This window comes from Ammodytes marinus (genome assembly GCF_949987685.1).
Source record: "Ammodytes marinus genome assembly, chromosome: 4".
NCBI classification, from domain to species: domain Eukaryota; kingdom Metazoa; phylum Chordata; class Actinopteri; order Uranoscopiformes; family Ammodytidae; genus Ammodytes; species Ammodytes marinus.
In genome coordinates this window covers 5927850-5943325 of record NC_137233.1, presented here as the reverse complement: position 1 = coordinate 5943325, position 15476 = coordinate 5927850, and the positions used below count along the sequence as shown (strand labels likewise).

General features: G+C 39.7%; 2 protein-coding genes across 8 annotated transcripts in view; both read right to left on the bottom strand.

The window, feature by feature from the left end:
- tasora (transcription activation suppressor a) overlaps positions 1–6696 on the bottom strand; it is a 28031-nt gene extending 21335 nt beyond the window's left edge. For all 5 annotated transcript variants that reach the window (XM_080026151.1, XM_080026154.1, XM_080026152.1 and 2 more), the window contains exons 1-5: positions 6286–6696; positions 3501–3646; positions 2611–2703; positions 1600–1672; positions 1071–1162 (exon numbers count right to left, since the gene is read on the bottom strand). In XM_080026151.1, coding sequence (XP_079882277.1) covers positions 1071–1162; positions 1600–1672; positions 2611–2703; positions 3501–3646; positions 6286–6553 — 672 coding nt within the window. In that variant the 5' untranslated portion in view covers positions 6554–6696. The remainder of the gene's footprint in view (positions 1–1070; positions 1163–1599; positions 1673–2610; positions 2704–3500; positions 3647–6285) is intronic.
- A 1654-nt stretch (positions 6697–8350) lies between these two features.
- The window catches only part of arhgef3 (Rho guanine nucleotide exchange factor (GEF) 3), a 98833-nt gene continuing 91707 nt past the window's right edge, over positions 8351–15476 (bottom strand). For all 3 annotated transcript variants that reach the window (XM_080026785.1, XM_080026786.1, XM_080026787.1), the window contains 6 exons: positions 15289–15385; positions 14707–14783; positions 13897–14154; positions 11967–12137; positions 11136–11325; positions 8351–10543 (listed from right to left, as the gene is read on the bottom strand). In XM_080026785.1, coding sequence (XP_079882911.1) covers positions 9951–10543; positions 11136–11325; positions 11967–12137; positions 13897–14154; positions 14707–14783; positions 15289–15385 — 1386 coding nt within the window. In that variant the 3' untranslated portion in view covers positions 8351–9950. The remainder of the gene's footprint in view (positions 10544–11135; positions 11326–11966; positions 12138–13896; positions 14155–14706; positions 14784–15288; positions 15386–15476) is intronic.

Below are 15476 nucleotides of genomic sequence, written 5' to 3'. Positions count from 1 at the left end.
CATTTCATCTGTCTCTCCTAATTGTCTAATAGAAGCAGAACATTTTTTTTAAATAAAAAAATTTAACTACATGGTTTGAGTCGCAGCTTTTTGGTCAGAGACCCATCCTGTCAGTCCACAGACTTTGAACCCACATGACAGACTTCACAAACATCATTCTGAAACTGAAAATGTATTTCACTTATTACATGGCACTTATAAATCCTGTGTTCTGATTGGTCAATCAGGACATTCTACAGGTCATTCACATAGCAGCTGACGACCAGATCAAAGTCTCAACAAAGAAAATCAAGGCCACGTTTATTTTAACTGATGAAAATTGTTTCAGTGTTGGATAATAACAACGTTTTGTACACTGCTCTCTGATAATAAGGAAAGAGAGAGTTGAGTCTATATTTGAAAAAATATGTGTTGTTTTGCCAACTGTTGTCACAAGTTAGGTCAAGACAGAATCCTCCCATGTCATTTTTAACTTTCCAAGGATTGTGATAAGCTCGATAAGAGTATGAGAAAACTCCAGAGGAATTTGTACGAAATGCCGGAGAAGAGATCAGCCACCAAATACATTTTTTTTTTACACAAAAACTTGGGAATTGTTGTGCTAAAATGTTCAAGTGCTTGCAGCTGCTAGAACATAGTAAAATGCATGTATAGAGATGCTGTAATTTTTAACTCTGAGACAGCTGTTCCTTGATTGTATGTGTGTTTTTCTTGTGCCTTTAAAAAAAACTAAGAAAAAAACAACAGATAATTTTTTTTGGACCACAATACAAATAAATAAATAAATGCTGTAATTTTAATGATAATGGGCTTTCTTTTTCTCCATTTTTCCACTATGTCTGTGTAAAATTAGCACACTGCATGACTACTATTGCCAGGTGTAGATTTACAATGAAAAGGGGGAGCAGCCTTCCTTGTAGTAGACCGTATGGAAGTGAAGGGCAGACTGTCGAAAAATGTCCCGATAAGAGAACCAGACAAAAGAGTGTCTGTTTGGTGTGTGTGCAGCAAAGCAGGAAGCAGACATTCAAAAAAAAGTGACATCACGTTTTCCCCTTCTGCTGATTTACCTTCATGACTTTGAAGATAAGGAGCTCGCCGGTGAATCCAGGACTTATGCCGTTAATCTGCAGCAGGTCGGAGTATTTAGACAGGTACACTCCTACACACACACACACACACACAGACCAACAAACAAAGAAGAACAAAAAACAATAGATAAAAGTTATTTTCTTTCCATGACCCCCTCTGAGGAATTGCATGTGCAGGGTGTGGGAGGGAGGGGATATGCAAAAAGACACATTCATATGCAAAAAGACACATTCCAATACCAACTTGTGTGTCAGTAAACTTGTGTGGATCTATGTGTGTGTTAACTGACAAATAAAGAAATGTGTAAAAAAAAATGTTTAAATGGCATAGGCTGAATCAATATTATCTCAAAGAGTAATTTACACATCCAGTTCTTTGTGAGTTCTTTGTTTAGCATGCAAAGAACAACAACGCAGAATTCAAAGTAAATACATGGTAAAGGGCAAAAGAGTGACTGTTGTGTTATAATCATTGAACCAGCATGACATTGTCTCTGAGCCTTCCTACCTTTACTGGGGTTTCCCAACACTGTGACCCAGCTCTGGCCCACAAACAGACCCTTCTCACAGAGCAGGGGCAGCTGAAACACACATCATTCAAATATTAGACATTAGATTTACATACTGGGTGAAATATCCACTTTCATCAACCGATTCAGGTCCCAGTCTTAACTGTTCAGTACAATGTCAGGGGGCCGGTGCTCAATCGGGAACCAGTTATTTGCTTTTCCACCGCGAGTGACCGCCATGTTTAATAACACTAAAAAGGCGTAATTAAAACTTAATCGCCAAATAGAGCCGTGGAAATATACGCTAGATAAGTCATGTTTGGATGTCTGTCCAGGCTAACATAGCAAAGCCAGATGCTTTTCAGGGCACAAGACAGACAGATACGGTCATATCTCTTGTCACAATATGATCGTCGCTCAATGATCGTCTAAATGGACACAGTCAGTGCATTTCCATGGGACAACTGGATTGGATTATCACATATACCGAACTTGCCACTCGAACGGACCGCGTCACTTGTCTGAGTATACATGGCCTTTCAAATATTCGATAAATGTCCGATGCATGGCTGTCTCCACTATGCTAGGTGGCGCTGTAGCCCGTTCAACAAGTGGTTATAGGGCCACGTCCGGTTCCCTTCCGGCAACAACCCTACTATTTTTTACGTCGTCTCCTTCCACTTCCTTGTGAAATCCCCGGCAGGGATTCTCGAGCAAGCGCAGAACGCAAACTCCGATATGCGATATCCGATCCCTGTATACATGCAGAGAGAATGCCGACTATGAGCAAGTTATCTAGGTGTTCTTATCCGACTTTGCTTGTCCGTTAATGTGCAGATTTGTGTGCGAAGTAGATCGGATAAAGGTGTTTACATGCATTTTACAAGTCCTGTTGAAGTCCTATTCGTTTATTTACCCGATTATGAGTCTGCATGTAAACGCACTGAGTGACGGTTGGAAAATGGAACAGACAAACAGATTGAGTATTCAGACACCAGCTTCATTCTCACCTTTACAGGGTCAGTCATCAGGAAGCAGTAGCTCTCCTCCAGCTCCTTCTCTGTCCTCCCGTCTCCCTTCATCTCCTTCCTCTTCTCCACAAACTGAAAACAAACACAATCCATTCAATATGAAGCTCGACTGGTCAGACCAAACATTGCTCTGATGTGGAATTTCTCTCCAGACCCCATTATGATGATTACCAGTACTTCTCTGTAGTTAGCTTCCAACTTTTTTGACAAAAACCTCCACAAATACATTGTAAATTCCATCCAGATTAAGATGATACGCATAATTCACTCATTTTAGGCAGCCCAGGAGTAGTAACAGTACATATTAAATGGTGGAGTCAGCGATTCCATGATCCGCGCTACCTGTCCGTATTGCGTGTACTGGCGTAAATACACAACCTAGGCTCTGTAAACTGGTATGTCAACAAAGGCGTATTAAAACAAACGATCCCACCGTAGCTAGCAACATGCCCCTTTTACAGAGCCTAGGCTGTGTAACAACACTGAATTGTTTCCAGTGCACACACAGTATGGACAGGTAGCGGATTGTGAGGAGATATTCACTGATTATGACAAAAAGTGATTTTGACAACAAGCGTTCTCCAGAATCACTGACTCCACCTTCACAAGATCCTCCACCACCCATCCCTCTCTCATCTCTTTCTCCAGCAGCTCACTGTGGTGTAGTGGATAGAGCGCGTACCATATTGGCTCCGGCCTTCGTTGCAGTGGTCCCGGGTTCAAATCTGACCCGTGGACCTTTACTGCATCCCCCCTCTCTCTCTCTCTCTCTCTGTCTCCCCATTTCAACTCTGTACTGTCTAATAAAGCTTGAAAATGCCAAAAGATTATCTTTAAAAAAATAAAAGGCTGGTCCCTCCCTCTCTCACCTCTTTCTCCAGCAGCTCACTGTGTATGAGTCGAGGTTTGCAGTATGTGAAGCTTCCGCTGGAGCTGGTCTCCAGGTAACAGGACGTCAGCACCGTCAACATGTCCTCATACTCCCGGGACTCCGTGGAGACATAGTGGGACAGAGCTGGAACACAGACAGGCAGGGGGATGGAGAGAGACAGACAGACAGACAGGCAGACAGACAGGCAGGGGGATGGAGAGAGACAGACAGACAGACAGGGGGATAGACAGACAGACAGACAGACAGGCAGACAGACAGGCAGGGGGATGGAGAGAGACAGACAGACAGGCAGGCAGACAGGCAGGCAGACAGACAGACAGACAGGGGGATAGACAGACAGACAGACAGGGGGAGAGACAGACAGACAGACAGGGGGAGAGACAGACAGACAGACAGACAGGGGGATGGACACAAAGGTTAGTAATAGTCTGTGTTTTTACAATCAATCTTTTTAACTTTTTTTTTAACCCATAATGTCTAATTAGTAGTGTTTGCAGAGTTAAAAGGTTTCACTGTAGGAGTAGTGATTCTCTAATATACACTGTTCTCAGAGGGCAGTCCACGAGTCCATGTGTCAAACTCAAGGCCTTGAGTTTGACACGTTTTGATCTGAATTGATCGCGAATCAATTCGGCCGATTTGAATCAATCTGAAAAAAATAAATAAAAATCATATATTTTTATTTATTTCTTTTTTATTATTCTTCATGGAGCCTGTGCCATATCCGCACGTCGCATACGCTCCCAACTGTTAGGAAACTTACGTGGCTTACAGCTAGGAATGTCTGCTGAAAGTTCTACAGCTCAGGATTTTAAGCCATGAATTGATGAACTTGCATCTAACAAGAGCTGTCAGTTTTCTGAGGGCTGTAAATAGGCCAATATATGTGGCTAAATAGCATGCTAATATTGATGATTGATTGTGTCAAGTGTCTAAGGCAGTGGTGTCAAACATCCGGCCCGCGACTTGTAGAGCACACATTTCTGAGCATTTAAAAAAAAAAGTAAGATAAATTAAAATTAAATTAAATTGGGAAAAACGTATTCCAAAACAACAAATAACCTCTGTATTTAAACTCCAACTATCATCTACCCAGTTTTCAGCACAGTTCAGGTGAGCCTCGCCCAAAACCCAGACAAAAGGTGTGGGCACCTGGGAGCTCATAAAAGGTGTTGTTAGGCTGCCCTAATTATAACAGGACAATTGGAGACGTTTTTCTGCCAAATTCTCTTGGGACAAAAAAAAAATCCCTGCTACATCTGTTTCCTTGGGCTCAGCTGGTGCCTCGGACACCTGAGAGAGGTCCTGAAACATAACCCCCAATATGACAAATTGATGATTGTATACGTTTATATTTTTGTACATTTTTGTCTATGTGTTCATAATGAGCTTAAAATGTGCAGTTATGTGGGTTTTCTAGAGTCTGGGTTTTATTTAAGATTAAAAAATATATATATATATATATATTTATTTAGATATATTTCTAACAGGCCATTTTATGTGTTTGAAACTGACCTTGAGTATCTGGACTTAGATTATTTTTCACATTTTTTGGGTCTTAACTCTTCCTCCCCTCTGTCAACTTTATGACCTTTCCTATTCGCACTGATGGTTTGAAGGAAACCAGAAGCGCTGCTGACACTTATTTCTTTCTAAACTGACGGTTTAATGAGACGATAAAACAAAAACTGATTTGTTGTATTTTGCCCTCATCTGTAGTGGCGTTTTCCCTCTTCTTCAGATAGGTTATTTGATTTGTTTTACATGTTTAAAGCTCAAATGATTCTCAAACTTGTGCATCAGAGCAAATCTTAACTTGGTGCAAAGTTAAGATCAAAACAATGATTTAATTTATATCAACTTCATCCCTATCTTCTTCGTTTTTCTCTCTTTAATTTATACCAATTAAAAAAGTAAAAGTTAAGCTAAACTGAAATGTCATGTTGCTAGCTAGCTATGGGGGGCCCTTTAATGACATCCAATCTATTCACACCAGTTTACAGAGCCTTGCCCTAAGCTGTGTATTAACACTAACTTTTTGTTTTCCGGGTCACACAACAAAACGAACGATTAGCAGTTGTGACAGCCACTGATTTTAACAAAAAGTAGCCTAATAATGACAAAAACGTTCTCCAGAATCACTGAACCTACCATTAAATCTCGAATGAGTGCATCAAAACAAAACTACATACACTTCTCCCCAACTTTAAACATCCATAGTTTAAAGAGAATACACAACAAAAACACCCATTTGTATTAGGTTTTCCACTCATCTTTAGTGTCTTTCTGATAACAGCAAACGGTCATGCAGGCTGTGTATGAGTTCACACACGTCCAGCAAACTCAAACGTAAACAAGAATTCAGAGAAGGCGGTTACTCCATATTTGGGGTAAGCTAGCTACTAGCTTTTCGGCACCATAACAAACAAACTTAAAAGAACGTAACTAACAACGTAGACAGTTTTATGTCGTTTTTTTATATACATGGGAACAGACTGTTTAAACATTTTGAATACACTGTGTTGAATTTTATTTGTAATGTTTTTGCGTTTTTACCGGTTTTTACTGAATGTAGCTACTAGCTAAACCGCTAAGACATGAACCCCGTCCCTTCGGTTGAAGGCACGGATAACTTCAGGGCAATAGTTGAGACTTTATAGCTAAAATAAATCAGTTTACTGTTTAGTAAAGATAAACATGTATAAGTTGTGGGCTGTGTTATAATGTTAGTAACAGCCAAGAAGATATGCGGACAAGCCCACCTCTCTTTTCCTTGGTTTTCCTCGGTATGTGGAACTTAAGCGGCTCCCTGGGCATATGCCTCTGGTACATCGGTTGCGTTGCCGAGTTCCTGCGCTCATTCAACCCGCCGATAGCAGCACCAAGTCGGTCTGGACCTGGGTGAGCCACTCGGGAGGCTCCTTGGACCTCAATCACCTCCACCTCGCCATCTTGCAGGCTAACGTTAGCGCCAGCAGCAGACGCCCTCCTCGGATGAGGACGGGCGCCTTCCCTCCCTCCTCTGTCCATTGTCGATATTCCTCCAGCCGACCCTCCAGACAGACCCCTCTCTTCGTAAACTTCCTATCCGTCACTCAGTTGCTGTTTCCCGGTAAGAGCCACGCGATGACACCGCTGTTACCTCCTGGTCCCAATAATATCCGAGACGAACCAGCAACAGTACACAACCCGCGCCATGCTTCCTGGGAAGTGAATTCTTCTTCACTGAGATTTAATCTAGAGGGAAATCTGGTTTAATTGACTCTCTACTGCCACCTTCTGGACAAAATGGTCTCAATCATTGTTTACTTACATTGAAGCTGATTCAGTTGTGGAAAGACTAAAATAATCATATATATTATATTGGGATGAGTCTGAAAAAATATAGGATTGAAGAAGTTGATAGATAACTACCAATAATTTATGGAGAATAGGTAGGATTAAATAAGTGTGTACTTCATATCACTCCTTTATCCAATCCAATCCAATCCAACTTTATTTATAAAGCGCTTTCATCAAACCAGAGCAGAGACAAAGTGCTGTACAGGCCTAAAATAAGGTACAATAAAAATAGATGAAAATAAGTAAAATAAAGTACAATAAAAATAAGTAAAATAAGGTACAATAAAAATAGATAGAAAAATGAATAAAGCTAAGGTAAAAAATAATATCTAAAATAACAAAAATAAGGTACAATAAAATAACATCAAAAGTCTCACACTGGGTCGAAAGCCAGCGAGTAAAAATGGGTCTTGAGGTGTTTTTTAAAAATTGTGATTGAAGGGGCCTGTCTGATTTGGAAGGGCAGATTGTTCCACGTTTTTGGAGCAGCGATGGAAAACGCTCTGTCCCCTCTCAGCTTCCTCTTTGAGCTGGGTACTGCCAGGAGGAGCTGATCAGCTGACCTCAGAGAGCGAGCAGGAGAGTACCGGTGAAGCAGCTCAGAGAGATACGGTGGGGCAAAGCCGTTTAAGGATTTATAAACAAATAAAATAATTTTAAAACGGACTCTAAAATGCACAGGGAGCCAGTGGAGCGAGGCCAGAATTGGTGTGATGTGATCCCTCTTTGGTGTCCCAGTTAAAAGTCGTGCAGCAGCATTTTGAATGCGCTGAAGACGGGAGAGGGAAGACTGGCTGACTCCTAAATAGAGAGCATTGCAGTAATCCAGCCGGGATGTTACAAAAGCATGGATTACTGTTTCAAAGTTTTGAGTGGACAGGATGGATTTTACCTTTGCCAGCTGCCTTAAGCGGAAAAAGCTGGACTTCACTACAGCACTAATCTGCGTGTCAAGTTTAAAATCACAGTCCATCTTAAAACCTAGATTTGTAACTGTTGACTTTATATACTTTAAGGACATCTAACCCATATCAAGTGTGTGTCATTCATGTTGTTCTTTATGTTTTCTTTTTTGTGTATCACCATTATTTCCTGTATGACCATTTCTGTTTTCTTTTGTTGCATCTAAATCAATTTCAATCAATTAATCAATCAATCAATAGTTACATTAATACTGTCAGATTTTTATTTTTTGTATGATGCCAAATAAATAGACCTTGTTTTAGTCATTGGTCTCTAGAAAGGCAAATTGATGGAGAATTATGTTGTTTAAACATTTATTCTACAATTCTTTTTATTAATTGTAGCATTTGAAAATTCTTACTTTGAAGCATTTGTTTGTGTTTCGATTTGACTTTAGTACTGTGGTCACCTGACCTTAAAGGTGCGTGTGTGTATGTATGAAAAGTTCACATGGCAATAACAGGCAAAAACGTTTCAATATTTTCATTTTGTCTTTAATCAAACATTGAATCACTTCATTTGCAACTTCAAATAACCACCGGTTCATCGACAAACTTATTTTATTACAATTTATTAATGCTTTGGTTTTGTGAAAATCCAGACACATCAGTTTATAACTCAACTCAATATAACCTTTAAAACAATTTACTCAAAAGAATGAAATAAAAAAAACAGTGTGTGTAAATTCTGTAACCCACCTTATAAAATGTGCTAACGTGTCTGAAAACCTTAACACTGTAGTAGCCTAAATCCATTATAATCATCATTTTAGTATCAAAACTATCCTGAAAATGGTCATATATACAGTATACACTCAAACTGATTGTCTCGACATTGTAAATCAACACGTAAAAAACAGACATATTTGGCTTGTTCCTACATTAATATACAGATGGATTTCTTCATGTACATTCTCTACATACATACAGTACAAATACAACAGGCTCTTTTTGCTGTCATGATTAAACAATGAACATTTCACTTTACAGCACATTTTATATTGACACCTGCAGCAGCTGAAGGCAGTTCCAGGTTTACAGTCCATTGTGGCAAAGCTGTAGGGATAGATGGTCAAAACTGAAAACCCATTGTGTATTGCATTAGAGGTTTTTTTAGACTAAGTGCTCAATTTACAAAACTGAATTGGTGACTTGCATGAATACAAAACTATTTGGGGTAAGCAAGGGATAAGTCATACCAAAGTGGACATCTTACAAATTTCTTCTTATAATAATTGTATGCAAACATGTTTAATAACAACATATTCCAGTTATTTATTTTTAGCAATATGCCTGTGGTTATGCTATCATAAGCATTGCATTAATCAATTTAAACTATATTAGGACCTTAAATAGGCTCAAAAGTAGTTTGAAAACTCAAAGATGATACAAACTTTTTTACAATACACAGAGTAACTCGATGTTAAAAGTATGGATTGATGCGGGTTTGAGGCAATGGGCAATTAAAGCTATTTTACAGAAAAGTCCTACAAGATTAATCATTTGTTTTTGGCAATTTCTTAGTGAGCGTACGTAGACATTCATACATTCACATATAGTTGAGATCATATGTTATACTTTCACCCATACACATGTATCATTTTCACAAGGCAGCGAGACCATAAATAAAAAAATTCTAAGTATCACAAACACTCCAATTTAAGTCTTTCTGTTGTCAGCATTTAATCCATTCGGTGCAAATATAAATCATATAGTCTCCAACAGTCATGTCAAACGTTCTTTTTTAGTTTTTCGCAGTATGTGCCTGAAGTCACTAGAGTGAACGGGGAACCATCTTTGCACATGGAAATCCATTCTAGATCGTTCAGTTCCACGATGGCACCAACTGGGTTAACAAGAATAAGAAGTTCTAGAATGTTGTGGAATTCTAGAACAAACCTGTTGAACATTTCTATTGGCAGTCAGGTCAGAATGTCAGAATACATCTTTCACAGCATTCTGGAACACTGTCGAGATTGTCTGATCGTTGACATTCGTATTGACTTTGTCCGTCAATGACATCATCATCATCCCCCATATCCGGGATCTGATTGGCTGAAGTGTCAGTCCGTCAGTGTTTTTTTTCTTTTCTCTCTTTTTTTTGATTGGTCGGACAGTAAGCATCAGCACCTGTGACTGAGCTCCTCATCTGTGTCCATGCCCAAATCTTCCCCTTCCGCCATGCCATTCCGCTCCTCCTCTTGCCCGGGAGGAACAGAAGACAGAACGGAGGTGTGGACATCTTTACCTTCACCACTAACAGTCTCTCCATCCACCGTTTGCATCTCTGAACCAATTCCAGTATCACCGATCGTCGGCCTTCTCTCATTGTCCATCCGTGTGTCTCCATCTAATTCCGAACCCTTCCCAGTATCCACACTCAACCCTAGATCTTTCTCTCCATCTTTCGGACCTCCCTCTCCTCCCAAAACACGCCCCTTTTCAACTTCAAGACCTGAATCAACACAGGAACTCAGGCCGGCCCCGACAAGAGGCCCTATGTGCCCCCCAGGACCCCCTGTATCCACACATGGTCCTGTCTGTTGTCCTGTCTGTAGTGTCTGTAGTGTTGGCAGGTCTGATGTTAGTGCTGCGGCCTCCTTGGCTTGTCTGATGCAGTTGATCCATTGCTGCTTGTTGAAGGCGTCGCTGGCCTGGAAGCAGTGGCTCTGCAGCGGACCGCCAGTACGATCCGAAACACGGAAGAAGTTCTTTGCTGTGAAGAGGAGAGGGAAAGAGACAACAAGTGGTTATTAGACTAAAAGAAAACTACATTTATTTTGGCCTTATATACTAAGGTTGGCCCTGTAATCTGAATATTCTACTATACATTCGTGCCTGGTACATTTGAACTCGACTTTGACTTGCTTGTCACCATTAGGCCTGATATAAAGCAGAGTATTATTTATACAAATGTGTGCCGCCTACTGGAACCATGTGGAACTGCAGAAACACCGTTCTACTTTATCATTGGTATTAATAATGTTGTTTTTAACTGAGAACTAGTATTCGAATACCGTTTGGAAAAAACTGAATTTGATGTCTGTTAAATAGTATTCGGAACAGCCATAGTACAAACAGTTTTATTATATAGTATGGAACTGGTACAGTAATTTTTTTACAATAATACAAAACAAAAAAAACAAGAATATGAACGCAAACTGATCCTGGTCTTGTAAAAAAACTAAACTAAATGCATCTGTGTCTGTAGTCTCTGTATTTACATCATACACATATTTTTTTATGCAAACGATTAAAATAAAAAATAAATAAATGTATAAAAAAAGGCTAGCATTTATTATACTGACTTCGCTCATTGTTGCTGAAGGCTCCTCTGATGGACCCGCCCACTCTCATCTCTCCGTCTGATAGGTCCTCGAGCTCGAGGTGCCGGATGGGGATTGGCTGACGGCAGAGCTGGTAACTGACGGCCGAGTCGTTCAGCGAGAGCGACCGCGTGATCACAAGCACGTCCTCGAACAGAAACACATGAAGCTTCTGGATAGACAGACAGAGAGAGAGAGAGAGAGAGAGAGAGAGAGAGAGAGAGAGAGTAGATGTAAGGTTTTCTTCAGGATGTGTTACCTATTGATTATTTGTTCTAGAGGTACAGTGTGTAATAAAGGTGTATTTTGGCCTCATCTAGTGGTGAGATTCTAGATTGCAGCCCTTAATGCTAACCCCTTCCATTCAGAGAATTAACAGAAGCTACTGTAAGAAGTCTTTTCACAAAATCAAGTGATGACGTGAAGATGTTTTAAGTGATGTATTCTATAGTCCCTCTTCTTGGTCTTCCAACAGGTGCATTTCCCCAGGACGCCCACTATATTTAAAAACTGGTAAGGCCTTTAAGTTTGTCCGCTCTTTGCTGCTAAACATGCCGGCGCCCCTATGTAGATTTAAAAGGCTCATACGGCTAAAAATAAAAAACAACAACTTTTTTTTCAAGCGATAATACTAAAATATCTCAAAAATAATTTTTGAAGAACGCCAATTCCCTTTATAACAGACTGCACCTTTAATAACACATTAGTTAAACAGAAGAACTCTGTCAGGTACAGAAGAGAGAGAGTAGAAACAATATGGATAAAAAAAAGTATTTAAAAAACGTGAAATACAAAATCTATCATTGTACATACGAGTCCTCTGTTGTTCTTGAGCGCCCCGTGGCAGCAGAGGGTGCGGGATCGTTCAATGAGTTCGTCTCTCAGTCCGAACTCTGTGAAGAGCAGACGGTCTTTGTAGTACTGACACTCCGACTCCCCCGTCCGCCTGTTGATGTCCCCCACCACACTCTGGACCATGAGCATCTGAAGGGGGAACAAGGCAAGTTTATTTATATAGCACAATACAGACACAAAGCCATTCAAATGGGCTTTACAGGGGTATGAAATACATCAAGTATAGGGGGTCTATATATTAGAAAAGCGAATGAGAAATAAAACATTTAAATACAACAAATAAAACAAAAAAATGTGAATGGTGAACAGACACAATATAACACCATTCAGAAACACTGTATATACTGTAGCTGATGTGTTTCTCATCCTCTAATTTGACCTTTAGAAATCATTTGTTTACTGTTTTTTATGTTGCATTCTGACTGCTTCTGCTCTCTGTTGCTGTTTTCGGTGAGAATCAATAACCCCTTTATGTAGCTATTAAAGTACTTGCTAATGGGATATTAAGTTCATACAGCTAATTTAAGAGAATTATTTTCTAGAACTAACTACTAACTACTGTAGAAAAAGTAGAAAAAGATTGCTTCCTTCCTATTGGTCAATCAATGAAAATTCACATGTCATAGTTTCACATTGACAAGCTAAATTGTTATTTCCCAAACTTTTTTTTTGGATTGTCTCTTGATATTTTGTTTCTACAGTTTAATTGTGTTTGACCATTCTGATTGACAGTGGGTGATGCCGCGCTCTAGGACAGAGCATATAGACTGTATACAAAAGTACAAAGGCCTATATACAGTATGTTAACACCATAGATAGTATATAAAAGGTACAAAGGCCAATATACAGTACGTTAACACCAAATAGTATATAAAAGGCCAATATGCAGTATGTTAACACCATAGATAGTATAATAGGCCTATACCATAGATAGTATATAAAAGGCCTAAATACAGTATGTTAACACCATAGATAGTATATAAAAGGCCAATATACAGTATATTAACACCATAGATAGTATAAAAGGCCAATATACAGTATGTTAACACCATAGATAGTATATAAAAGGCCTATATACAGTATGTTAACACCATAGATAGTATATAAAGGCCAATATACAGTATGTTAACACCATAGATAGTATATAAAAGGCCAATATACAGTACGTTATCACCAAATAGTATATAAAAGGCCAATATACAGTATGTTAACACCATAGATAGTAGTATATAAAAGGCCAATATACAGTATGTTAACACCATAGATAGTATAAAAGGCCAATATACAGTATGTTAACACCATAGATAGTATAAAAGGCCTAAATACAGTATGTTAACACCATAGATAGTATAAAAGGCCAATATACAGTATGTTAACACCATAGATAGTATATAAAAGGCCTAAATACAGTATGTTAACACCATAGATAGTATAAAAGGCCAATATACAGTATGTTAACACCATAGATAGTATAAAAGGCCAATATACAGTATGTTAACACCATAGATAGTATAAAAGGCCTAAATACAGTATGTTAACACCATAGATAGTATAAAAGGCCAATATACAGTATGTTAACACCATAGATAGTATAAAAGGCCTAAATACAGTATGTTAACACCATAGATAGTATAAAAGGCCAATATACAGTATATTAACACCATAGATAGTATAAAAGGCCTTAATACAGTATGTTAACACCATAGATAGTATAATAGGCCTATATCATAGATAGTATATAAAAGGCCTAAATACAGTATGTTAACACCATAGATAGTATATAAAAGGCCAATATCATAGATAGTATAAAAGGCCAATATACAGTATGTTAACACCAAATAGTATATAAAAGGCCTATATACAGTACGTTATCACTGGTTTTCCTCACCGCCTCGTCCAGGTGCTGTCTGTCTGGATGGTCGTTAGGCGTGTGCTTCAGTATCTCCCTTAGCAACAGCGGGTATTTCACCAGCCGGCTTCGGGGAATGTCCAGAAAGTTCCACAGGTCCAGTTTCCTGCTGAAGGGCGACTGCTGACAGCGCTGGAGGAAGTCCTGGACCCGCCTGTCCTGCTTCTTCTGGTCCAATAAGTCTTTGGCTTTCACCTGGTTACTGCAGTACGGAGTGTAGGACGACAGACAGGGCAGCTACATGGGACACACAGATATGATTAGAATATATTAGATTAGACAACTTTATTGATCCCAAGAAGAAGGGCAATTCATTTGAAGTTTACCACATCCACAATCACACCAACAACTTCCAAAATGTTACATGTCGAAAAACACAATAAATAGACAACCAGAGGTCGATGTAGGACAGCAGAGGTACAGACAATAAGCTAAAATAGAGAGCAATGAAAATAGATAAGTCTGATTGATAACTTCTAAGTTCAGGAGACAAGGAAATGTGAAAAATGTGTCCTATCTTTGATGATTGTTGTTCATTTCATTAGGCCTATGTCATGTTTTTTTTATATTTTTTTTATATAAATATATTTTTGTTGGCATTTTTATGCTTTATTAATAGTGTAGAGACAGAGTTGAAATGGGGCAGAGAGGGGAGTGACATGCAGAGAACGACCGCGGGCTGGAATCGAACCCTGGTCCGCTGCTGGCCCGAGGCCCATGGGGGGGACGCCCTACCAACTGAGCCAAGGGCGCCCCGCCTATGTTATGTTTAGGAACACACTCACTCACCCAGTCAGTCAGGATGTGTCCCACGTGCTCTGTGGACCCGTCAGGTTTTCTGGCGTCTCGTAGGCGACTCAGCAGGTCTGAGGAGAGAGAAGACAGTCTTACAAAATATGACACAATTTAAAGAGGTTGTAAATGAGGCCAGGGTGCTTCTCCAGACAGGAGAAGGACGTGTTAAAGCTATAGTGCGTAACTTTTTCATACAGATGAATGATGGTTACATTCAAGCCATCGCCAAACAAGTTGACACAAAGTTGATTTAGCCTATCAGCGCCATACAACTCTGTCTGTTTTTCTCAGTATGACATTGACAGCGTTCACAAACTGTTGTGCCTCCTGATAGTGTCGCAGGAGCTCAGAAAAATCCCAAGAAATGTTTCAGTTGTTGATTCTACTGCCACGAAAAACCCTGGACGTACAGCAGAAGGTATAAAATCCATGCGCGATCACCTGAAGGCTTTACCTCATGTACTTGTGCCGACAGTGTTGTTGTAATTATTTAGAATTCCTCATGGGGGCAACAGAAGTTACGCACTATTGCTTTAAGTAAAAGTTTGGCATGTTTACTTTAGATGGTCCTCTCACCTTCATGCAGGGGAATCAGTGAGTCCAGGGTTCCAAAGATCTGAGTCAGTTCCTGCTCCGTCATGATCGACAGCTTCAGCATCGGGTCATGGTAGGCCTGCAGCACACACACACACACACACACACACACACACACACACACACACACACACACACACACACACACACACACACACACACACACACAC